The sequence below is a fragment of the Halichoeres trimaculatus genome, unplaced genomic scaffold (genome assembly GCF_033239565.1).
Source record: "Halichoeres trimaculatus isolate MK-OKI-2021-1 unplaced genomic scaffold, fHalTri1.1 fHalTri1_scaffold_22, whole genome shotgun sequence".
Classification (NCBI taxonomy): domain Eukaryota; kingdom Metazoa; phylum Chordata; class Actinopteri; order Labriformes; family Labridae; genus Halichoeres; species Halichoeres trimaculatus.
In genome coordinates this window covers 6559898-6585810 of record NW_027437200.1, presented here as the reverse complement: position 1 = coordinate 6585810, position 25913 = coordinate 6559898, and the positions used below count along the sequence as shown (strand labels likewise).

At 38.9% G+C, this 25913-nt stretch overlaps 3 protein-coding genes across 3 annotated transcripts; 1 reads left to right on the top strand and 2 right to left on the bottom strand.

Moving 5' to 3' along the window:
* The first annotated feature begins 133 nt into the window (after positions 1–133).
* LOC141784487 (uncharacterized) lies at positions 134–7904 on the top strand. The gene is made up of 12 exons (XM_074662324.1): positions 134–485; positions 606–640; positions 747–881; positions 1762–1948; positions 2040–2127; positions 2813–2976; positions 5417–5488; positions 5669–5703; positions 5859–5993; positions 6082–6274; positions 6434–6521; positions 7766–7904. Exons 1-12 carry the CDS (start codon positions 419–421, stop codon positions 7887–7889), a joined length of 1323 nt encoding a protein of 440 aa, XP_074518425.1. The 5' UTR covers positions 134–418; the 3' UTR covers positions 7890–7904.
* Positions 7905–11578: 3674 nt separating this feature from the next.
* cskmt (citrate synthase lysine methyltransferase) lies at positions 11579–13080 on the bottom strand. The gene is made up of 2 exons (XM_074662091.1): positions 12928–13080; positions 11579–12300 (listed from the first exon to the last, which is right to left on the bottom strand). Exons 1-2 carry the CDS (start codon positions 13004–13006, stop codon positions 11624–11626), a joined length of 756 nt encoding a protein of 251 aa, XP_074518192.1. The 5' UTR covers positions 13007–13080; the 3' UTR covers positions 11579–11623.
* A 1526-nt stretch (positions 13081–14606) lies between these two features.
* Positions 14607–23500, bottom strand: LOC141811044 (ubiquitin thioesterase OTUB1-like). The gene is made up of 7 exons (XM_074698896.1): positions 23390–23500; positions 21019–21080; positions 20629–20727; positions 20319–20437; positions 19023–19107; positions 18481–18675; positions 14607–15183 (listed from the first exon to the last, which is right to left on the bottom strand). The coding sequence occupies exons 1-7, from the start codon at positions 23472–23474 to the stop codon at positions 14986–14988; spliced, it is 843 nt and encodes a 280-aa protein (XP_074554997.1). The 5' UTR covers positions 23475–23500; the 3' UTR covers positions 14607–14985.
* Between the last annotated feature and the right edge of the window lie 2413 nt (positions 23501–25913).

The window sequence follows — 25913 nt, the reverse complement described above, 5'->3', positions numbered from 1 at the left end:
CTGCTCATCATGTTGCAGTCACATCCCTAACGGAATTATGAACCCAAGTGAGCCACTAAAAATCCACTTCAGAGTTTCTCTCCTCCATCTGCTATGAGCACAAACAGCATTCCTCACCCCTGGCCCACTGAGTACTATTAACTACACAACCTCCTGTAAGCTTCACAAAGACTCTGACCTGGATTTTTTACGCAGAGTGAAGAAAGAACCTCTAAGGAGCAGAACTGGCCCTAACAGCCTTTTTATCTTGGCCTGACAGCAGAAGACTGTCTTTTTGACACCTACAGGGTGGAAAAGAAAACCAGGAAGCAGGACTTGTTACTCTCCAGCTGAGGGGGTCCTTATATAAGAAGGTGATCCCACCCCACAGGAGCAGAGTGTTTGTGGCTTCCTGAGAGCTCTCGCTTAGACAGAAAACATGAGACTCATTGTGGTGTTAGGGTTCGTACTGGCAAGCTGCTTGGCCCAGAAACCTCAACCATGCAGTAAGTAAACAGCACCAGAAGATGGCTTTGATTCTAAGACTTCTGTGAGTATATGATGTCTTGGTACTGGTACAGATGTGTTAGCAGATGTGTTTTAATTCCACATCTTCTTCCTCACAGAGAGTCCTCCTCTGCTGAGTGGGGCGCTGACTGTGGTGAGTGTTTATGTTTTTAGAGTCTCTGTGAGCCCCATGTGGCTGCATCAGAACGCTCAATCAGAGAATGCACAGAGAGGAAACTTTAACTCTGTTTTTTCTCCAGTCCACACAGAATGAAGAAATGTGGGTCTATGCCAAATTCCTGTATGATGCACTGGGACAACGACTGAGACTCTTTGAAGTTGCCTCCTCTGAAAACAAGACTTTCACCAGTGACATCCTCGTCCTCTACAGAGAGGTAAGTAAAGTAAATCATCATTTTTACATACATTTTCAGAGTTAAAAAAGTAGAAATCAAAGGTTTTATCTTAATAAAATAATTTACTATTGTTATGAGGAAGAACTTTAAATACAATTTCTTGTATTTTGAAGAAAAACTAAGTTATGGCCTAATTTACAGAATTTTACTGTCAACATTTTGATATAAAGTCAAATTGAAACAAGAATAAGAAACTCTAACTGTATGATATATGACTAATGTATAAAATACAAACAATAAGGAACTGTTTTTGTCTTATATCTAGTGGAAATATGTTAAAAGGTTCAATATTTCACATTCATGTGACAAATCTAAATAAATGACTGACTTGCCCCTTTAGGGAATAAGATAATCAGTCAGTCGTGCCAACAAAATGTACTTGTTTTTTTTTTTTGTTTATTTGTTTTTTGATTTTTTTAAATAAAATAATACATAATACAGCTATTGTTTTTTTCTCTCTAGAAGCCTTCTCCATTGCTGTAATGCCTCAAAGTAGTTATCATTGAGTTAGAAATGTGTCTCTCAATTTGAAATGGGAAATCTGGTGGGCTTTAAGGAGTATTCCCACTCAGTGACATCACAAATTGAGAATAAATAATTCCAGAGTTCTTCAAAAAATAGTAGGAAAAGAAAACAGTTATTTTTTTTTTCAATCTTGTGGTTGAGTTCTGCAGTAGTCCACAGAAAGGGAAATAAGAATAGAAAGGTACAAAGTAAGAGGAAGTATTGTATGTTTTTAAAAACTGGTTCAAAGTTGAGTTCAGATTGAAAACTCTCAATCTAAATTATATAAATGTGAAATGTTAAAATGTGTAAATGAAATAACAGCTCACCTGTCCTCACAACCTCCACCCACCAGCATGTGATGTATCAGATCTTCGACAACAACAGAACCTGCACAGTTAGTCCCGTGGAGGCAGACTTTGTGCCTTTTGGCATCCCAGATGGTGCCTTTCTGCTGGGTCAAGTTGTCCTTGGGAGCTCAACAGGACCTGGACAAGGACTTCTGGTCAACAGTTGGATGGGAGCTGTGCCTGGTGTAGGAGGTCAGAGGGCATGAAGTGGATAAAACTGTCTCAGCTCTGATTTTTCATGTTGTAGATTGTAATTATCCATTTTTTATGTCTGACCCTGCAGGAAAGTACATGAGCACTGTCACTGAGTTCGGATGTATTCCAGTCAGCCTTGCAGTCCAGACCAAGGAGTTTGGATGGGTGTTATTCAGGTCAGTTTACATAAACATCAGCAACAGAAACAAATTTCTGCCTGTCAGAAATATCAGTGGACTTGTGATAGACTTTTTAAAACAGGGGAAGTTATCATTGGTTGAACGAAACAAAATTTGAAAGTCTGGATCACACTATTTTGTGTCTGTTCTGACTTTTAGAACAAGTCAACTTGAAAAATTCCTGATACCAGTGGGGAACACTTTTTTTTTTTTTTTTGAAGGCCAGGGGCAAAAAAGGCACACACAACCACTGCAGAGGGCACTTTGTGTTCATATGTTTTACAAACAGCATATTGTACTGTATAGCCTTAAAACAGAAAAACTACACAGATGGCGTTTTCCCTCCAAAGAGATCACCTTAGCATGTGTTTAAACCAGCAAAACCAGGAGGGCCCTCAAGCATGTTTGGCTCCTGAGATGACACTTCAGCGCACATTTTTCAAAAATTGGGCTCAGAGATTAACCGATCAGTTTTTTCCCTTAATGCTTGGGAAGTTCTAATCCTGGTAGGCAGGTCGACATGGTCAAAGCTTATCAATCAGAAATACCTCAAAGCTTAACTCATCAAATGCCACATGGGCTTTATGAAACATGCAGATCTTTTGGAAAGAAGCTGTGATGTTGGAATTTTATCTTCTAGTAGTACTTTTTCTCATCTTGATAATGTTCTTCTGTTCTTCAGCTACTTCAACAACGTCATCGGGATTTCAGACCCCGGTCTGCTCAACCCTCCGTCCTTCTGCCCGGGCTCAGACGCAGCAGCTGACCAGGAGACAGTTAACCTCCTTAGTTTGCTCCATAAGAATATTAAAGGAGCTCCTGAAACTGATGAGTCCAACCCTCTGTAAGATTTCTAGAAATCAAACTGAGCCACTGAATCAGAGCTTCATTCTGGACATTTTTTCAGCTGGAATATTTACTGAGCTGTGAGCCTTTAGTTTGAGCAAATTTAACCACATTTGAAGATTCTGTACTGTATGAGTTTCACTTTTATACCTGAATGTCAAGCACTAGAGTTTAAGGTAACGGATATATAAATATTTTCTTACTGCCAAACACTTTGAATCCTGCAGGTGGATGTGTTCAGAGTAAAATCATCTTTATTAACAGCAAAGCTTCAGCCAGCCATTCGATCTATCTGTCAATGCATGTGACCTTATAATTCATCAATAAAAGTGAAAAGAAATACCTAAAAACACACTTCCTTTGTTTCTTTCACACACGTAATGACAGCATATACCATCTGACAGCATGACAAGAATAGAGTGTAGAGACTGGCTGTCACACATTACTAAATTAAAAAAAAAAGAAGAAGAAAAAAACAGAAATGTTCTATGTAAATACAAAATAAGGTTCCTGAAACACCTTGAAAATGCATTTTGTTTGTGCTCAATACAGAGACTGAGAGATGATCAACTGAAATCTAACAAAAGACCTTGTAGTAACATAATGTAGATTATGAATTTGATCAGTGGTAATCACAAACTCCAGGAGAACAGTGACTTGAGCAAGTGCAGGTGACTGAGGCAGGGGTGGTATCTTGGGTCATCATGAAGTCCTAATGCTATATCAAATATAGCTGGAATCAACTTCCATCATCCAAGATGGCTGCTTACATGTCCTAGCAGTTTGACGCTATGACTGAGTGATTGTTTTTAGTATCTGAATTTGTCTGTTTAAGTTTTTCAGTCAAGTTTATTACATATTTTAACTATGTAATGAATTATCTAGTTTCAAGGTAAGTGACAGCTGTAGTTCATCCCACTTCTAGCTCCTTACCTCTCAGTCTTCAGAGATATGTGCCTTGAGGTCCTGGGTCTGACAGTGGTGAGTAAGGCTGACTGGCTGGAGTTTTTTTTTTTTTTTTTTTTTTTTTTTTATCTTGGATCTCTCTGCGGGGCTATGTCTGAGCTGGTTTCTTGGCAGTAGTGTGGGGCAGCTGGTGTTGTGGTAAGCAGAGCGTAACAGAGCAGACTGGGGTCCTGGGCGGCTGGTAACTGATGTCCTGGGTCCCCTGTCCAACACCTGGATCAACGCAGTGTAGCTATATTGGAACTTTTTATTATTATCATCATTATTATTGTTGTTCTTGTTCTTGTTATTATTGTTATAATAATAATAATAATAATAATAATAATAATAATAATAATAATAATAATAATAATAATAATAATAATAATAATAATAATAATAATAATAATAATAACAACAATAATAATAATAATAATGATAATTTATTTTGGCTGCCGTTTGCTTTTTTAACAAATGAGTGCATTTTTATAATGCTATACTGCATGTGACATACTTCCCAAAGAGTAGCTCATTAATGGCTTTCCATGAATTGCAGGCTGTAAGAGTGAACACGTTAATCACAGTTAAATAACAGACAAAAATCTTCATCTTTCCCTAAATCATACTCTAGTCCTGAACATGAGGCTAAATGTTTCACAACTCTGTTTTTATTTTTGTTTGTTTGTTTTGTTTTTTGTTTGTTTGTTTGTTTGTTTCCAATAAAAATATGGTGGAGAAGTCACAAATGTTCACTGTTCCTTTTAAACCAATTAAAAAACAAGACAAAACAATAAAGTGATTATTACTATTTGCATTTGCAATTGCATTTTGAACCTCTACTGAGAACCTCTTGTGATCCAAAAGTTGTGCATTTTTTCAACTGGTCTTAAAACTTTGATCATGGTGTCAGTGTAAGTGCACGACACCAGTACAAACACAGAATTATGTTGTTTTCATCCCTTAGAAACCAATAAATGAATAAATACATGTATTTTCAAATCATACATCTCAAATATGATAAGAAACATGTTCAATGAAATCTTAATCTAATTTTCTAGTTTGACCCATGTTCCAGGTGTTAACACAGGTGTTAACACAGGTGTTAACACAGGCCAGCTTTGTCACAGGGGAGAGTGCCTTAAATCTTGGACTTTGGGGGAGTTCTTGTGCAACATTAGAGTTCTGCTGATATTAGGAAGATTACCTACCTGTCATATGATATTGCTCAAAGATTAAAAAAAGAGAGCATAAATGTGCCGAAAGGAGCCAATAAGGTCCAGTTTAAATACGAAGAACCAGCTGATACCTAACAGTGCATCAGATGACATCATGATGTTTATGAAGCTGCGTGTTGTTAAGCTCCTGAGAGCTCAAACAAAACCAGGCAGTGCAGGCAGATTGGGAGCCACCCAGCTTGTTTATAAGGAAGTGAGCTCTCCTGGGTAACAGCATAGTTCTCTCTGTGTGCAGGGGAGAGTGTCATAACTACCATCAGCCAGAATGAGACTGTTTGTCCTGTTGGTGTGCCTGACAGCAGGCTGCCTGGCCGGGCGGCCACAGCAATGCAGTGAGTACAGAACAGAGAAAGCTTTTTATCCTGATTTATTCCTCTAAACTCTACCTGCCAGTGATTCTTATTATTATTTCCTCTTCAGTATTTATGCAAAAATATTGTGTGGCAACCCAAACACTGCTGTGACGTACATTGTATTTGCTCCATTTGTGATAAATAAATTTATCTTTTCAGCATCCCCACCTCTGATGTCTGGAGCGCTCTCTGTGGTAAGATTTAAATTCTCAAGACAAGCACGGATGTGATTGTGTAAACATGTCTAGTTGTGAGTGCAGTGATAATTGTTAAAAAAAATAAAAATAAAAAAAAACCTTTAACAGGAAAACTTTCAGATGAGTTTTTATTTTTATTTTTAATTTTCAAGTCCACTGCAAGTGAGAAGCTGTTGGCCTTTGCAAAGTACACCTACGATGCCCTGGGTCAGCGAATCCGCCTCAGAGAATTTGGCTTCTACAACAATAAGACCTTCCACCTGGACATGCTCCTGCTCTACAAACAGGCAATGACAACATATGTATCAGGGAAATACACATGAAGTGATAATATTTTAAGGCTATGTTGCTAAGTGGTATAATCCTCTCTTTCAGGGTGTTGTGTATAAGATCAACCCCAAGAACCGCACATGTTGCAAGAAAACCCTTTGTACAGAATTCCATCCGTTGGAGGTCCCGAAAAACTCCACCCTGCTGGGGCAGGCGGTGTTGGGAAGCTCCTCTGGACCAGGACAGGGGCTCCTGGTCAACACCTGGGCTGGGGAAATGCAGCTAAAGAGGGGAAAAGGTAAAGTCACAGTAGAGGTGAAATTGCAAAGTCATGTGGTGTCCTGTAGCACATGACTCTGTGATTCTTCCGTCTAATCTCTGCTTTTGTTTTTCATGAAACCAGCCTGTCCGGTTGTGTTGCTTCATCTAACTTGTGATCCACTTCTTGTTTTTGTAGCAAAGTACATGAGCACTGTCACCGAGTTTGGATGCATTCCAGTCAGCTCTCTGTTTCACACCGAAAGAACAGGATGGATGATTACCAGGTCAGTGGAGGCACATGACAAGCACAAACAGGCATGCATCAACATATAGCTAAACTAAGTATGTAATAAACTTTCAATTTTTTAAAAGATGGTGCAAACTTCAAGATTCTTGGAATTTCTGCAAATTTTTGCAAATTATTTTGATTCCATTTTTTATTGCAATTTTATTTATTTTTATTATTATTATTATTATTTTTAATTAAGCAAACTTTTTGATTTTTTTTTTATTTTTCTTCTTTAAACTTTTTAAATTTAGCCAATTTTTGATATTCAAAACTTTGGAATTAGCAAATTTTGACACATTTCTTAAATTTCTTCTTTTTTTTAAGTTTTGCTATTTCTTTAATTTTTGCATTTTTTGCAAATTATGCAACTTATTCACACTTAATAAATTTTGCTAACTTTATGATACTTAAAAAATTTTTATCATTTAAAAATTAGTTGCAAATTTACTTCAAACAAAAAACTAAGACATCACCTGTACAATTTGGGATGGATGGATAGCCCCTTGAGATGGACCCTCTCATTTTCAAGAGGGTCATAAAGTGCTTCTCATTTAGATAATTATTGAATAGATTTTTACTATCTTAAGAATTCTATACATTTTTTGTCTTTGTTTGTGAACTTGTGAAAGTAAAGGTTGCAGACTATTGGTCTAGTACAATAAATGTTAATTCGTATAACTACAGGGATTGAATAATTTTGTCATAGTTTTAATTTTACTAAGGCTAAAAAGTAAATATAACTGGCAGATATGACCAACTTGTGGATGCATTATGGTCGTTTCTGAGGTATCAAGACTGCAGCCTCGACTCCACCTCTTTGATGGTTTCTTGTTAAACCAAAAGTTATTGAAAGCAGATTTTCTGATATGGTGACTGCCTTGGATGTGCACGTTTAGTAGATCAGAGGACTGAACACCATCACTTTTATGAGCTCCAGGTTTACACATGTCAGCATTCCTATAACTGGAGGTACAAAATGCCTGTCATAGATTGCATCATACAACCCAGATGTAAACAAGTACAAATAACAGATGCTATTTCATCCTGAGGTGTGGTTTTCCAGTATGTAGGGAATGGAGGTATACTTGTTTGTAAGCTGTGCCTGGTTAAACTAGCATTAGCATTAAGATGTTAACCTGCAAAAAAATAGTGAGGAAAAAGCTAGCTTAAGATTAGCCTAGCGTTAAATCCAAAGCTTGTCCTAACAGCTGGTTTCATTTTCTTTTCTTTTACCTCTAGCTTTTACAACAATGTCATTGGGATCACAGACCCTCAGCTCCTCATCCCTCCATCCTTCTGTCAGGATGCTCAGCTGGAGGAAGAGGAGGAAGAAGAGCCAGTGAATTTCTACAACTTATTTTAAAATGGGAGCACAGTGCACTGTGACGATGACTACAATATGATCCATAGCACTTACTTTACTTTGATTCCTTTTTTTTTAACAGTGGTTATTAAAATGATAGTGACAGGGCCATGGGTAATGGGTGCAGTCTTCTTTGTACTGTTATTTTTGGAAAATCTGAAGAATCTGTACAAAGTTAATGGTCCATGTGGAGTGAGAGATGATATGCACATTACACAGTTTACTGCAGGCTATCAGTGGTGTGAGGACTTAGGAGTACTGGTGTTGATACATGCTTACAGAACGGCAAATTGCAGATAACTTGCATGTGTGTTGACCATGTTAAATATATTAGGTAGCATGTTATCACTGGCTAACATTTTGCACCAAATAAATTTTGTGTAAAGTTTAGTCTGATAGAAGTAGCTTGAGTTATGTCCTTTATAAGTCTGCGTAATGTTTGAAGTGAAATATCAGCTCACAATGTTATTGGAACTCTGTAAGCCTGAACATTGATTTAACTTTTTAACAATTAAGTCATCACGTTATTGAAAAATCAGTGAGGCAACTTAAAGAAAAAATATATAAACAAACAAATAAAATATGTCACAAACATGACCTGGAATCCTCTTTTTACCCATCATATTTCTCCATTGTGTTCACTTAGCTTTCGTCCTAGAAGCTTAAGAGTTTGTATCGTTTCCCTCAAGAATCATATCTTTTGATGTGCCCAAGTTTATATGTTTATTCTTAGTGAGTGTTGAGTATGGTATCAAATGGTGAGTGAGACCAGATTGCTACCTTGAAGGAGGCCGGGCTGACAGCAAAGCAAATCATAACATATTGAACGTTTGTCGTGAGACTAGGGATGGGTACCACATTTGGTACTTTTATGAGTACACACTGAATTCTGTTCGTAGTACCCAGAACTAATTTGAGTAAAATCAAACAGTACATGTTTCAATGCCTTAACCCATCCTTATGACTGTAAGGGAGTGGAAGAGTAGGTGATTTTCTATACTGGACATGAACACAGCATTGCAAGTTTTAAATTGAAAAACTATGAGATTAAAAAAAAACAAATTAATATCTATCACCACACAAACACATAAAAGTACCAAAATTTGGGACCGTTGAGTACCAATGCCGATTGCCAGGCACCCGGCGTTGGTACTGTGTTGTTTCAAATGTAAAAGGTACCTATCCCTACATGAGACTGTCTGCAATGTCTTCAAGTGATAAAAGAAGACTAGCAAAACCACCAGGTCGCCAATCCCTTTAAGAAAATGTTGAGGTGGTGAGGAAGAGAGTCTGAAGGAATCCTTGCAGGAGCATGAGGGCAACAGCAGAGGAAGTGAACATCTCAAGAACTTCACTGAGAAGAATCTCAGGATCTCAGGCTTGAAGCACTAAAAGTTCAACACAGATAAGGAAAAATGGTTTGACAGGAGGAAAATGATGCTGCAGGAGATCCAGAGTCCTGGTTTGATCTGTTGAGAAGATCTTTGCACAGTGGAGCACAGCACTGACCTGAAGGCTGCACAACTGATTTCACTCATGGTGTGGGCTGCTGTTGTCTGATAGCTCAAAGTCTCTTTTGGCCCTCATTCAGCAAGGTATGAGAGTGAACAGCCAGGCGTACCTTCAAATGGTTGGGAAAAGTGTTGCCATGGTGCACCAGTGTGTTGTAACCCAGTCACACAAGATGGTGTACATGCACACACATCCGGTATCACACAGGCCTGGTGCAAGCAGCACTTTCCTGACTTCTGGGACAATGTGTGGCCTCCGTCAAGTCCGGACATCAACTCGATTGAGTTTGTGATCTGGTCTATCCTGAAGAGGGAGGTCTTGTGTATGTAAATATGTGGCAGCAGTGTCACTGCTTTAAAATAGCTTTGATGAAGTCATGGTCAAAACTTGGTGATGAGACAGAGCAGCTCTCATGCGAGGCAGCTCCATGTTGTGATAAAGGCAAAGGGGTGGCCACATTGAGATGCAATAAGTGCTGTCTGTCTACTAAGGGACTTTATTCTGCAGTGTCTCCAACACAACAGACTCCAAACTTAAAACTCAGCCAGCCACCTGGGCCAACAGCTGAATTAGAGTAGAAAAAGACACATAATGCACCCTCAGCAGCCCACCTTCCCAATGATGAAGCAGCCCAACTTTAACACTGCTTGAAAGTGTTTTAAAAGAAAGTGAGGGTGGGGGTCTCTATTGAGAAATAAAAAAAATCTAATAGAAGTTTCTTGAAAGGCAAAAGGATGACACATACCTGACCCCAAGGGGGCAACACAGCTGCACTGACCCAAGCAAAAGTGGTGCTGGGAAGAAAGAGTCTTCTGAAGGCCTTTCAACAGAAAAACAAAACTGAAAGAGTAAAAATAAAAATAAAAAAAACATAGCTGATAAGAACTTCTCTTTGCCAGAAATCCTAAAGAGTTTCAAATTAGCTTTAGATGATACAAGATTTTTTAAACTTAAGTGCGTGTGTGGTGTCACCTGTAACAGGAGCACAAAGAACATAATAGTCTCTTGGCGTGAAGCATTTTAAGCTATGGTTGGGTGCCCAGTCAATCATTATAATAAGAAAAGGATAAGAAAAGGGTTTGTTTTATGAGATTAAAATCAGAGAACAACAGCACTGACTTTACCCTGGGGGGAAATCAAACAGCTGATTCTGTACTTTGCTGTATGCAGAATTCACTGAGCCGACCTTTGCATCTTGGATTTTTAATCACACATAAAGAGCAAGACTAGTGAGTTCCACAGCACGACAGGATTAGATCAGTGTTTTGTTGTTTTTCTTTTTAAAAATACTGAAATTAGTAGAAATTCAACCACCTCATCACGGATCTTTGAAGTTCTAATTTAAACAACTTTTGTGAGGCATTTCTGGTTGTAAATAAATGTGAGAATAAGGCTTGTAGTGAATATTAAGAATGGAGAATTTATACAAGAATGCAGTAAGCTGAGCTTGGCATAAATGCTTTTGGTTTGGTAAGCCTGGCTTAGTCCAATTTTTCCTGAAATCTGCTGTTCTGACACATTTAATGCTTATTTATGAGAACTTTTATTTCACTGAATAAAATAAACCAGATTTCAAGGCTAAGGGTAATTTGTGTCTGATACTTCTTATTCACTGAGACTAACCTGGTGAGTATTTATTACTCTGCTCCTTGTTGTTGCTTTTGCTGACATGAATGTGTGTTTAAATGCAAGCCTCAGTATTGCAGTGTTACATACTTTTTTGTTTTTAAAGTAGTCTTGTGTTTGTATAGTCCTCAAAAAATAACAACAAAAAAAATGTTACGTGGTCATACTGGAGGCACTTTGACACAACATTAGCCTACTAAGTAAGTTAAAAAAAAAATACTGAAAGAATGGCAAAGACTGTACATGTACCAAAAATAAAAAGTTTGTATGAAACAAAATACACGCGACCATTTCTACCTGATGGATAAAAACCTCTTGCAGGCTGGATGAAATGATCTACTTGCCACTAGATGGCAGCAAATGACAGGTAGTCAGATAAAGATAAACTTCCAGACTTTGAAACACTCAAGATATTTTTTTTGTCAATGAAATCTAACAGTTATTAAAGACACACACAGGTACTAGGGTTGTCACTGGTATAAAAACATTATTAAGACTACACAGTGTTGTAGAACAGATTAAATAACTGGTCAACTTTTGATAGTCATGTTCAATTATTTATTTGTTAGTTGCAGTTCAGAGGCAAAAAGTCATTGCTATACGTTTGATCGAGGAGTCACTTGGTAGCAGTAGTAGTAAACTCCCCTGAGCTCCCCCACCTCCTGCACCCCAACATCAGCTGCCTTCACCCCCTGCTCCTGTGTCTCAGTCTCCAGCCACAGCAGCCTGGCATCAGGGTCCTCATCAGAGAACTGGAGCAGAGATCCTGAACCCCTTAGAACCTTCAAACACTGCTTCAGAACAAGACCCGCTTTCCCTTTCCCTCCTTTAGACCTCAGCAGGGCGTCCGTGGTGCCTTTGTCAATAATGAGATCCACACTGCTCAAACCAAAGTGTTGGTGAAGCTGTGTGCAGTCCAACTCGACAAACTCAAGCTGAGAGGAAAGATTCAGGGGTTCGATGGCTTTAGATCGGACGTGTTCCTGCATCAACTGCACAGCTACTGGGGAAATATCAGCACATGTCACTCGGACAGGTACAGGAGAGTGTCTGTAAATACAAGGCCCCAGAGCAGAGGTGCCACAGCCCATATCCAGGATCTGAAGAGGAGCATCCGGGTTGGACTTGGTCTGCAAAAAGGGCATTATAAAATCTCTGACAGCATCAAACCCAAAGAACCACTCAAAGTTTTTGAAGCTTTTAGTCTTGCTGCTGTTTTCAGAGTAGAAGCGGTCCCAAGTGGCTTTCTTATCCATGTTTACAATCAGTTCATCTGGGGATAAAAATACAGACAGCATGAGAGACTGAAGTAGAAGAGCTAGTGAGTTAGCATTTGCAGTAAACACAGAGACAGCTTAGCTTAGCATGCAGACTTCTGTAACATATCAAGGGATTTTATTCATCCTTACAGGACTTCTGTAGAGTATCGAGCTGGTTATGTGAGCACAAGATATATTTTTTTTATTTAAGGGATAAACATACAATTAGAAAATAGATCACACATACTGCTTCGACATATATTGATTGTTTAAGAGATGTTTTGAAATCAATAGGTAAGCTAAACAACGTAAGATACTTACGCCCCCCTGCAATAGCAGTGCTAAAACGCGTATGAATTGAGCATTGGATGCATGCATGCACAGATGCTAAAGTTAGCGGTCATCAGTAAAGCTTATCTTAACACAAATTTCAGAAAACTGAATCTTACGGTCACTTCATTGAGCATATAACACTGAGACTGAACTGAGGTGGATGCCTGACAGAGGAAACTGACAGTACCTAACCACCAGCTAGTTCAGAGCAGTCACACTGCCATGTGTTAGCAGTCACAACATTAGTAAAGGCAGTTCAAAGTCAAACGACTCTCTGAAATCAGGACATAAATCTCAGATAAACTCACCTGTAAGAGAGGAATGTTGCCGAACACATGCTGCAACTACCCACCGTGACAACCTCAGCGACTTTGAAAACGGTGACATTTTGAGCAACAAAACAAGAGTAAGAGCTCTCACTCTGCCTGTTGTTTTGAAATATATAGCGGAACTAGGTTTGCAGGAAAAACGATGGCGAGAAAGCGTCTGTTGTTATAGACGATCTTGCGTACGTCCCATGCGCATGTGTAAAAACAGGTGCAAACAAGGTAGGAACATTCAACTACCGTAATAACGGTTACGTAAAGCATATAGACATCATGTTCCTCACATCCATGCCATGTTTGACTCTCTCTGTTATTATTATAAAACTATATCAAAGATATTTTTTCTTTTAGATAACTTTATAAAGTGAGGATCATGTTCTGAGTAATAAATCTTATAATAATAAGATATATGGGAAACATGTCAGTGTAACTTGTCTTGTATTCAAATTTTCCACAAACAAATGTATATCAGCAATACTGCAAAAACAGCAAGGCAAAGACTTCCACGCCTTTTGATATTTAAATATTTATGATGTGGTGTTGGGGTTGGGGATGGGAGAAGTGTTTGTGTGTGTTTGTGTGTGTTTGAATTTAAAGGTGCATTATGTAGAAGTTGGTGGCATTTTGCCAAATGAAAACGGTGGAAATGGGATAAAATGTTTATGTATATGAAGTATTTGAAAAGAGGTATACAGTAATCCCCATAAAACTTTCATTTTCAAGATAAAATTTTTTTCAAACTCTCATTACCACAGGTCTTGCTTAAGGAGGCAGACATTACAAACCACCATGTTTGTCTACAGCAGATTTTGGGGGTCAGAAAGAGTAAAACACAGACCTAGAGGGCAGGTGGAAAAGAGGGGGATTTTTACAGTAGATAAGAAAAACATTGGTTGTTGTTGTTGTTAATAAGAAGAAGAAGAAGAAGAAAAAGAAGAATTGAGTACTTCTTCTTCTTGTTTTGAATAAAAGATTTTTTTGTCATGTATGGACAGGATGGAGAATCACAAAAAGCCATGGGTCTGATTCCAGCACATTACGTGCTCAGAATATGTTCAGTGCTGCCATGAAGGACGTCACGCGTAATACCCTTTGTGACATCCAGAATAATACAAAACAAGTTTAGAAATAAGACCTCTTGGAGTTATTTCATCAGTACCCCTCCACTCCAGGTCCCTGGGTTCATCTTTTTCCTTTCTAGTGTAAAGACAAAAGATCAAGGAGTATCAACAGTCAAGGACGGCGGACACAGATCCAGGAGGACTGATGATTGAGAAGGACAAACAAGGGACAGGAACGAGTGCACAGCTGCTGTTTGTTCATTCTAAAACTTTGCTCCAAATAAAAGACAAAAGATGGGAAATGTTATATGTACTTCATGTTTTGTCTTAATATTCCTATAAATATTCCCTAAAAGATTTTAAACTGGACAACCATTCAAAAAAGGATCTAATTAAGAAAGACCAACATCTGAGCTTAGAGGTCTGCTTCAAGCATCAGGTCGGAATACCAGTTTTCCAATGTTGGGGTCTCCAGCCATGAACCTCGGCACATCACTGATTATAAGGTATCTGTCGAGGCCACGTTGTAGACTAAGACAGTCCAAGTTCACTAAGCTGCAGTGGTAAACCCAGCCTCTGTAAGAAAGTCATGACAATAAATAAGATGTAAATCCCTTTAATAAAACTCAATGAAACGCAGTGTAACAAAGGAAAAGAATCCAACATAAAGCAAGTAGATAACATTTACAACCACAAAAGAAAAAAACCTGTACAACTCTAAATGCCTGGAGTCACTTCTATGTTCAAAAGATTTTTCTGATTAACCATTTTGTGATGACTGAGGGTAAACTTGGGGAAGAGGGGGGAGGGAGGCATGTAATGTGATTTAACTTTTATTCTCTTTTTTTTTTTTCAAATTCATGAGTGTAATCTCATACACAGATGTACGTTTCATCCACGTGGCTGCTGAAGTTATTTTTTTAATCCACGCTGTAGCGCTCAGCAGGAGGAGGATGGGATGGGGCTGTGGCCAGGAGTGTTATTTGTACAAGATGTCGTAATGGCCAGGTCTATACAGGAGGAAGATGCGTGGGTCTCCGCCTTCAGGAAAGACGTGGTGATTGACAGTTCCCCCCTCCCCTCTGTCCATGTACTCCACCAGGATGGATACGTCTAGGGCCTGGGCTAAGGCGATGATGTGAATGTGGTCACTTTCTTTCGACATGGGTTCCACCTCCTTGAAAAGAACAAACAAGCACATCAAGAGTAAACTTCAACTGCTGGAATGAAAGATGCAGCCACGTTGCTTTAATCAACAAAAATGTATCTCATGCATTCAAAAACATACAGTTCTTTTTATCTATGTGGAAAGCTGTGTGAAGCTCTTGGAACATTCAGAAGCTGAAGCAGGGCTCCAGATTGCTACTGACTTTTTTCTCAGTCACACTACTGCGCCTGACTCTGCCCAGGTGAAAACACATTTCTTACAGTAGTGCATCATCTCCCTGTGGTCATATTATGGTCTAAACCAGGGATGTCCAACTCGTGCCATGGAGGGCCAAGAGGCTGCTGGTTTTCTTTCCAACCAAGAACTCCACCAGCTGATTCCACTGATTAGTCCCTGCTCTCTGCTTGAAGGTGAGGTAATCAATGGAATCAGCTGGTGGAGTTCTTGGTTGGAAAGAAAACCTGCAGCCTCTTGGCCCTCCATGGCACGAGTTGGACATCCCTGGTCTAAACCATTAGGAGACAGAGCTTGTGGGGGTCTTTGCCTCTGATTGGCTGTGGTCCTCTTTACTGCTCTAAGTTGTGTGTGTTTAAAAACTGCAAATGACATAAGAACCAGCCTAACTGTAACTTGTACCCTTTCTTGGACTTGAAACCATTAAAGTCAAAATGCTTTTTTTCTGGCTAAAACATTTCATGTCAATAAGGCATGAAGTAAAATAAGTCAATATTCTACTGTGAATAGTTAAATAAAGATTTATGTTATTTGTATCAATCCACCTCATTTCATCATAACATGCAGACCTGGCCTACAGGGTACAATTGTTTTGATTGAAAGTATCCTTTATCATGCTGGTCATACTATAGAATGATTTATTGCTTGTGTTTAGTAAATCATGCAGAACATATTTGGGTGTCCCTAAATTTGTGCTGGGGCACCTAAAAAAATAATTTGGGCACACCAGTGCAACTGATGCAAAAAGATTATTCTGGAGCTCTGTGAAGGTTGAATTAAAATGTGACACCTGAGTAAATGGATAAATAAGCTGGTGACACGAAGCTTTACTTCACTCAAGTTGTTTACACAGAAAAAATTAAACATCCTGCATCCATTAGGTGAGTGAGCATTAACAGAAGTTCAAGAGAAGTAAAAGATTCATAGGAGAGATGCTGATGGCACATGGGGGGGTGAACATTCCTGTCTGACTTATTTGCAGAGCAACACCAGGCAATGAGACAAGATGAGGCTGTGCTGACGAGATTCAGACACACAAGACTATAAATGCGTAGCCTACTTTTCAGTTATATTTTAGTCATATCTGCGACCTTTTAAGAAGATGCTACTTTTTCAGTATGAGGAACTGTCTGTATTTTCTCTGCCTTGAACAAAGCAGGACTTTGAGGTCTTGCACCAGTGTCAGCATCTGTTTTGTTACATAGGACCAGCTGGAGGTTTATTTTGGCAACGGGTTGCTCACTTTTCTTACTCTGTACTCAGCCTGCTGTTATCCGTTTGTTTATTTACCCATGATACATAAAATTAAGCTTAGCAGCCCTGTGCTGTATCCAATATATATATATATATATATAGGGATGGAACGGTTTATGAAAAAAATCTGAACCGTTCAGTTTTCCTGATGCGGTCCGGGGGGCATGTGTGCCGCCCCTTTGTTTATCTTCTCAGTTTGGAACGTGTGTGATCACGTTGATACGCATGCGCAACTTGAGACGAAAGCAAAGCACAGGCAGCACAGTTGTACAGAGGCGCGTGTGTTTTGGATATGGCAAGCGGAGAGGAGAAACAGCCAGAGATAGAGGATGCCCCTGTGGCATCCTATTGGTCTCCTGTCTGGGATCACTTTAGATTTAACGTTACCTACCATGACTGTGTGCCATCACTGTAGAACACACGTTGTTTATGCTAACACATCCAACATGTTAGCTCATCTGCGGAGACATTATCCCAGTGTGTCACTTGGCAGTGCAAGAAGAGACTAGGGTAGGAGAGCAGCTTTTAGACAGCCCCTCAGTGGTGACTCGGACAGGGCAAAAAAACTAACAGGAGCTCTGGGGTCTTTTATTGCCAAAGATGAGCAGCCTTATGCCGTGGTGGAGGGTGCAGGATTTCAGCACATGGTTAAAGCACTTGAGCCGCGACACACTATTCCCTCCCGCAAACATCTCAGCGATGGATGGACCTCCATCGGTAAGAAATCCAACCTGACTTCTTGATTGTATTTCAAAAACTGCACTTGAATATCAGCTGGAAAACCGATTGCTTCATTAAGAACTGATAGTCTGTGATTCAAATCTTGTTTTTTAATTTATGTATAATGTGGCTCTAAAGATACCACAGTTACATTTTTTTGCTCTAAGTCAAGGGTCAGAGCTTTAGTAGCCATTTTAACATTTTATTCTACAAGATATTTTTGTAAGAACTACAACTGATAAGTGTACTTAGGGTTTATTTTAAAATTTTTTCATTCTATTTTGGTTACAGTGAACTATTTTTCTTTTGTTGAAGAAAAACTGTTTTTGCCAAATAAATAAAAGGCGTGTTGAAATAAGCAGTGTCTCACACAGCTTTAATGATATTTAAAATGGCAAAACAGCCCAATTCCTTGAGATTTTACATGACTATACATGAAAAAAATGATTAAAAATAATACGTTAACAGTCAATTATTAGAATATATGGTATTTGGGGTGATAAAAACAGTAACAGTGTAAAACGAACCGAACCGAAAACCGTGACAACAAAACCGTGATACGAACCGAACCATAGATTTTGTGAACCATTCCATCCCTAATGTATGTGTGTGTGTGTGTATATATATATATATATATATATATATATATATACAGTTACAGACTTAAATTCTCCAAACCTGATATGAGAAAGTTTGCACTTTAACTTAAAATTTGTCATTTCTTTTTGACAAGCTTGTATCAGCTGTATACTACATTCTCCTCTTCTCTTTAAAACACAGTAAGCAAAGCTTTCAGATTGCCTACCAGCCACCATTTGCTGGGTGTACTGCATTACAGCAAAAGCTGGTATCAATATTGGGAAACATTTTTCTATCATGAGATAATTGTCTGAAGGGAATCATATGACAGACTCCAGACTGAAACCACACAGATGTGATTTATAGAACTCCAGTAAAACACAGCTTCATTTCTTTCCAGCCTGCGTCACACTGTTAGTACTGAGACACTTTTAGAGCTGTTTAAATGCTTCTCTTGGTTTTGGGCCCAATCTGCATTCAAGAAATTAAAATTTCTAAAAAAAAATCAACCACACCCACCTGCTGACAGAATTCCTTGACTGAGCGCCCTCCCTCTATGAAGTGCTGAAAGAAGCCGTGCTCCCGCTGCAGGTAGCCTGAGGTGAGCAGCCGCAGGTACACGACCACATAGTCTGACACATTCTGGTCGTTGAAGGAGTTCAGCAGCTCCTGCAGGCTCGGCTGTTTCTCACACAGCTCGATCAGGTCCATGAACTTGAAGAAAAGACATTAATTATATCGTTAGACTGATGAGTACATGAGAAGCCTGCCAACTTACTAAACAACTGGCCAAATCTAGCATCTCTGGCTGGTCTAGCTGACCTACTACATCCTGTTTTTGGCAGATGAGCACTCAAGAGTTGGCAAAGAAACAAGTAGATGAGTTAACTTTTAGGACAAAATCTAAACAGCAAATTGCCTGAAACTGCCCTGCTGAGAGAAAGACCCTCAGATCCTACTCACATAAATAATCATTATTAATTATTAATGTAACTCCATGTTGCTTTATTAATGTTTTGTTTCAGCATCAAAGAAAATTCTTTGTATGCAGAAAAACTCACAGTATTGTGAAAGTCTTCAATGGTAAACTCGGTGAAGCCCTCATTAACCAAGTCCAGTTTACTTTTGGATGCAACGGCTTTGAACCTGAACAATAAAACATAATTCAATGACTATGAGGAGAGAAACGGCATATTAGAGATAAAAAAGAACACAGATGATACAGAATGAACAGAATAATGTTTTTAAAAAAACTTCATTAAATATTAATTATTCATCAGTTTTTTTCCACATTCAAATATCCGTTTTTCTGCACAGTTAAGTTTCATTTTCTTTTTCTCCTTGACTGGCAAAATTTGATGACACTACCCTGCTCATCTTTTTATTTATTTGTCTTCTTTTTGTTTCTGCATTCAAAAAAATACAGCCCACCCCCATTCATAAAAAGTGCATCAATCAGCCATAACATTATGACAAAATGTTTGAAGTGAATACCTTTGATATTCTCTTTGCAATATCCCCCATCTGAAGGTGGGATAAGCTCGGTAGCAGGGGAAAATTTAACCTTTTAGTCAATGGAAGCAGGAAAACTAGGCGAGGGTATGGACATAACTGACTTTGACAAAGATTAAATTGTTATTCCCAGACAATCTGGATGGAGCCTTTCCTAATCTGCAGCTCTTGTGGGGTGCTTTCTGGTTGATGAAGGTTTGCTGATGTTTGTGGGAAATAAGGGCTGTGTTTAAACCCAACAGAAGAGCTACTGGAGCTAAAATGACAGAAAAGGGAATACTACTTCTGTTAGAAAAGTGTCTGAGCACACAGCATATATAGTTTGTTGGGTAATGGGCGTCAATGCTGTAGCTTAGTAACCTGTTATCGTGACCCCTGTTCCCCACTGAAAGCTCCTCTAGTGTACACATTAGCACCAAAACAGGACCCCAGAGTGAGAAGAAGCTCAGGGTGTTGACTTGGTCTTAAATCCATCTGCTGTGAGATGTCTGACTCATTGAGGGCCCATCTCACAACTTCCAGGACTTTAAGGGCCTGCTACTAATTTCTTGGTGCAAGATAACACAGTACACCTTAAGAAGTCCGTAGAGTCCTAGGCTCATCAGGATCAGATCGAGACTATTTTAGACGTCAATTGGGGAAGGACAGGTGGTCATAATGGTATGTCTGATCTGTGCACAGACAATGTAAGGATTCTGGGAAAAAAAATGTAGTCTTGGCAAAAATTAAGTATTTTAAAACAATAAACAAAACAAAAAACTGCTGTGGATAAAGTCTTTAAAGGTCCACATGGGTTGTGTTACCTTGGGTCTTAAAACTGCTACAGTTACTGCACTGACACCCACCTCTGAAGTTCTTTGCTGTCATCTAGCAGAGATTCAAGATGTGCAAAGCCAAAGGCTCTGTAGAAACAGTTTCCATCTGGCCGTGTCTTACGAATGTACGAGTATTTTTTGTATAGGTCCTGAAAAACACAACAAACATCAAAAGTGAAAAACAAAATCAAATCCACAAAAGCACAATGATGTATCTGAGTATGTGAGAAACAGGCAGTTTAATTTGTGGTTTCGGATCGCATGAAACTGTGAGGGGAGGAGGAAGTGCACCCTGATGTGGCTGCAGAAACATGGTTGCAGGTAGTGTGGTTTGACAGACCTTGATCTTGAGCTGATAAACTGTGTCATCGTCAGCGTACTCTCTCTGCAGCACTGACAGATCCTGTCTGTCCGACACTAAAGGGTTACTGTTGGCTATCTACACAACCACACACACGCACGCGCACACACACACACACACACACACACACACACAAAGAAATAAAAGTTAAAATTAGCACACGCACCAGCAGCAGCTTAACTCATTGGTGACTGCCCTCATAGTCTGGGGTCTCCACAGGGGGTAACACTTGAATCAAACATGGCTATAATACTTTCACAAAACAAAACCTGCAATCTGACTGATGAAGCACACAGTAAACTGTTTTAATTTCACGTTTTAACTGAAAAAAAGGGGAAGAGGCGGTCCTGACAAGAAATAACATCTTACCTCCTGCTGAATTCTGTCCTGCTGAGCAATTATGGCCTCATCATACGCCAGACAGTTCACTCCTGCAAGATAAGAAAGAAAGGTCGATTAAGCTACAGGAGTGAATACTTAACTTCTAGTCTGATAGACTACCAAGGTGGCAACGCTTGCAGTCAAATCAGGTGACATTAGTCTAACATGTAATCTCAAAATGCAAGAGCTCAGCAGAGACTGTGGGATGTAACTGTTGGAGATGTCTGTCAAATTAGCACCTGATGATTTCCAGAATGCTTATTTGTAATCGAGGACACACGGACAGTGAAAATCAGAGCTGTTACTGGGTCGATGTTTCAGACAAAGTCTTGCTCTGTTTTGTTGTTGTTGTTTTTTTTGTATAACTTAGTTTGAACTTCTTTTCTCTGTTTTTCAAATGAGTTACAAGATTTGATGTCTGTGGGCTGTTTCTTGTAGTCCTCTTCAAATATAACAGGAGCAGGTCTAGGGATGGGTACCGAATCAGGTACTTTTATAGGTACCGACCAAATTCTGACAAAAGTACTGGGTACTGATTCATGTAAATGCATCCTTGTGACTTTGAGGAAGTGAAAGAGTAGGCAATTTTCCATGCTGGACATGAACACAGCATTGCAAGGTTATATATTAAAGAATATGTTAAATTGAAAAAAAAATATAATCTATTATTAAACAAATTGATATTTTTTACCACACTAACACATAAAAGTACTGAAAATTGGTACCGTTGAGTACCAGTATCGATTGCCAGGTATCGGCCATCGGTACTGTATTGTTTCAAATGTGAAAGGTACCCATCCCTAAGCAGGTCTGAACTTTTGAGATTCGCAGATATGATGAGGTACATGAATTCTGCTCTACAGCAACATCTTCTCTTTTAGGGATGGGTACCAAATCAGGTACTTTTATGGGTACCGACCAAATTCTGTCAAAAGTACCAGGTATCGATTCATGCAAAATCAAAAGGTACCATGTTTAGGTACCTAAATGCATCCTTGTGACTGTGAGGAATTGGAAGAGTAGGTGATTTTCCATGCTGGACATGAACAAAGCATTGCAAGGTTATATATTGAAGAATAAATTTGTTAAATTGAAATATTTTTACATTTCATTACTAAAGAAATTGACATTTTTTACCACATAAACACAAAAAAGTACTGAAACTTAGTACCGTTGAGTACCAGTACGGATTGCCAGGTACTGGGCATCGGTACCGCATCGTTTCAGATGTGAAAGGTACCTATCCCTATTTAGGACTGAACCTAAGAGAGAACTTCACAGTCCAGAGAAGAAGTACTAATCCACCAGGGCCTAATGTGCCAACATAACATTACATCATTTAAGACACAGGCTGTCAACAAAGTTGAGGGACAGGATCATAGTAAACCACAGCATACAGCAACATATATGTTTTGCAGTTTCTCCTTCCTTCCTGTATTTATATGACGGTTTTGTCTGTCAATGCAGAGACACTGCGGTGTCATAGCATCATTTCCAAACACCTACACAAAGCAAAAGCTCAATGATTACACATATCATTTAAATTATTGACTGCTCATTCCGCTGGTACAGACAACACCACACGCTGTGAATGTGGCTGCTCTGATTTACCTGCAGTGTGAATAAGAGATCAGTTACAGAGAGCGCTCATGAATACTGTTTCTGATTTCAGCTAAACTGTAAAATTAAACATTTAGAATTCTGCACATTTTCCTTTCGATGACTTATTTTTCCTCTGCACATCAAAATGTCACAAGTCATTTTTTTTGGGCATGGGAAACTATTGCACCATCGCTATGGCAGAATAGTCCTAAGGGTAAGGGTTAAACGTTTAATCAACAAAGGCATTGAGTCACACATCTGCGCCTTATTTTTTATTTTATAAGTTTGCAAACACTAAAGCAGTTTATTCAAAGTAAACCTTTACCATATGAACAAGTTAATCCAAACACCAGCTAACGCCAACATTGCTATACTTAGCTAGCTTGAGTTGTACGAAAACAAAACAAATTCTGGTCACGACGAAAATGGTATTCTCGCTGTAAAATGGGATGTCCTGCAGCAAGTAATATGCCTGTACTGTTAATATTTCCTTAAATTTAAAGTCACGGGACTGTCATCAACCGTTACCCTGTAGGTAACTAAAGAACCGTTTTTTCTTTGTGTAGCAACGACGAGCTAGTCAGCGTTAGCCAACAAGCTGTGGCCTCTGTCTCCCCTCAGCGCTATGTCAACCGCCGTAAACACGACAAGGACAGCGGGTTACACGGGGAGCAGACAGTCGTGTCGATGTGGGCTTTATTTTCGAGAGACAAAAACACGCAGTTTGTTCAGTTTGTGCTGTAACGGTTTCTCTCACCCTCCATCTCTCCCTGTGATGATTCCTGCTGTTCCTCCGCCATCTTAGCTGTCGAAGTCTGTTTCCTCCTTCTGCCTGACCTCATTCATTACACATTTCCGGGCGGAGTCACAGCACTTTGGGTGCTTATTATTAATTAACCAACTTATTTTACTTCTTCTTGATATTTTTCCATTACGAAGTTATAAACTGATATAAAAGATAATCTAAAAAAAACTGAATTCTGCAATGATTGTTAAAAAAAAAAAAAAAAATCAATGGTGGTGAATACAAAATTCCCTAAAAGTTAGAGAGTAGGATTTTTGTCTGAAGAACTTCTGTTAGGACTCATAAAGGAATATAACATTTGGTCGGAGTGTGTTTTCCTTCAAGTCAGTGAAATTCAATACCACAGTGAATTACAGTTACCATCCTATTATTTATTGGGGGAGTTTTTTTGAAGGTTGGTGACATGTAACCCTAGAGGTTGTTAGGTACTGATTTCTAGGACAGCTGTGTTCTTTTGGTTTGCCAAAAAGAAGTCCTGACAAGCTAATGGGCGGCTCAGTGCAGGAGGGCAAAGAACAGCTGACCCAGGCAGTGGAAGGGGTATCATGAGAGCTGACTGATACATCCTCTGAGGAGTCGAAACAGTCTAGTTTGAGAGTTAGGGCTTTGCCTAGTTCCTTGACAAAAGTTACTGAGGTAGTCTGAAATCTACTCAGTGGCAGGGGGCCAGTTCAGATTATAGATGCCCTGAAAGGGAGGGCCCATTAAAGCCCCCTCTGACATTTGTGTAACCAGACTGCTTGGTGGAAACACAGTTGAAAAAGGAACAGGGATAGAATAGAATAGAAGAGAATAGAATAGAATAGAATAAAATAGAATAGAATAGAATAGAATAGAATAGAATAGAACTTTATTGTCATTGTAACAAGTAAAACGAAATTGAAGTCACAGCAGCAATCAAGAAATCAAAAGTAAGAAAGTGTATAGAAAGTGCAAGAAGGTCCATAAGAAGATAGACGATGACAGCTCATCCACCACTCTCCAGCCCAGCCAGTCTCCACCTCCACAGGGTCCAGGACTGAGCCCCCCAAGCAGTCTGTTCAGTCTCTGTCTCCAGGCGAAGCTCCTCCAATGTGGCGCCGGCGTCCGATGTCAGCTCCGTCAGCAACGTCCATGAACAGCACGATGCCACTCTGCCCTGTGGCTGCCCCTCGGCTGGGATATGATATATATATATATATATATATATATATATATATATATATATATATATATATATATATATATATATATATATATATATATATATATATATATGTGTGTGTGTGTGTGTGTGTGTGTGTGTGTGTGTGTGTAACAGGGCTTTGCCTGGGACCAGAGTTGAGTACCAAAGTTTTAGTATGACTGCCCCAACGATAGTGGTCTAACCACATAATGCCAGACCAAAATAACTAAGTTTTTGTAAATAAAAAAATAAAATAAAATTTGTTCAACAAAAACATTACTTCACTTTTTCATGTAGATGCACATATTTTTTCAAAAGATTCTTCAGTTTAATCAGGTCAGAGAACAGTTTTGTCACCAGAAAGGGATCCCCACTGAAATAAACTGAAACTGAAATATCCACATGCTTTCACCAACCACATGTCTGTACAATAACTGTATACCTCAAATAACATGATAGCTTTATATCCATAACAATATTTAGTCAAAACCCTACTTTTTTATGTTTTACAGCCTTCCCTGCCAAATTTACTCTAACACACACCCTTGAAAAACATTAAAGGTCAGATCAAAAAACAGTAGTGCATTAACTTTTTTTTTGCCTTGCATTTTGTGCAAGTGCATTTGTATTCATGCAAATAGGTTTAGCACTCCCCCTGAGCATGTAATCTTTTAAACATTTCTGTAAATCTATGTCATGTTTAGGAAGTATCACCAGGAGGCAATACAGCTCTTCAAATTCTTTTACTTTCACTGGGGACTTGTCTCTTTACAGCTACTTGAGGCTGAAAAGTGCATTGACCTGATGTCTTTTTGTTTCCAGTTGGCAATCGATGACATGTATTCAGTCCAGTTGCGAAATGTTCATGGATTGTTTTCAATAATAGTTACAAGGGCTTCAGTCTTGTCAACTAAGGTGATATTAGAATAAGAAGAAGTAAAGAAAATATAATGAAATAACTCCATAATAATGTATAATAATCTAAAAAAAAAAAAAAAAAAAAAAGTCATCCCTTTTGTGGTCTGTGGATGAAATACTTGATGAAGTACATGCAATGTCAATGCATTGGGCAAATCTTAATGCTGTCAGGTTTCATAGATTCTCAGATCTGGTCTAAATCAAAGAGTTGAACCAAGCTCACCAGACAACACAAAAGGAAATAGGGATACTGGGATTGCATTGTTGGAAAGGGGTGTTTAATGGAGCTCAAAGCTAGTGTTTGCTCTCAGTGGTGTATTCTGACCTAGCGTATGACACTTAAAATATTTAATACTTACAAAAATTTCACCATTCTTTTTCTAACAAATGAGA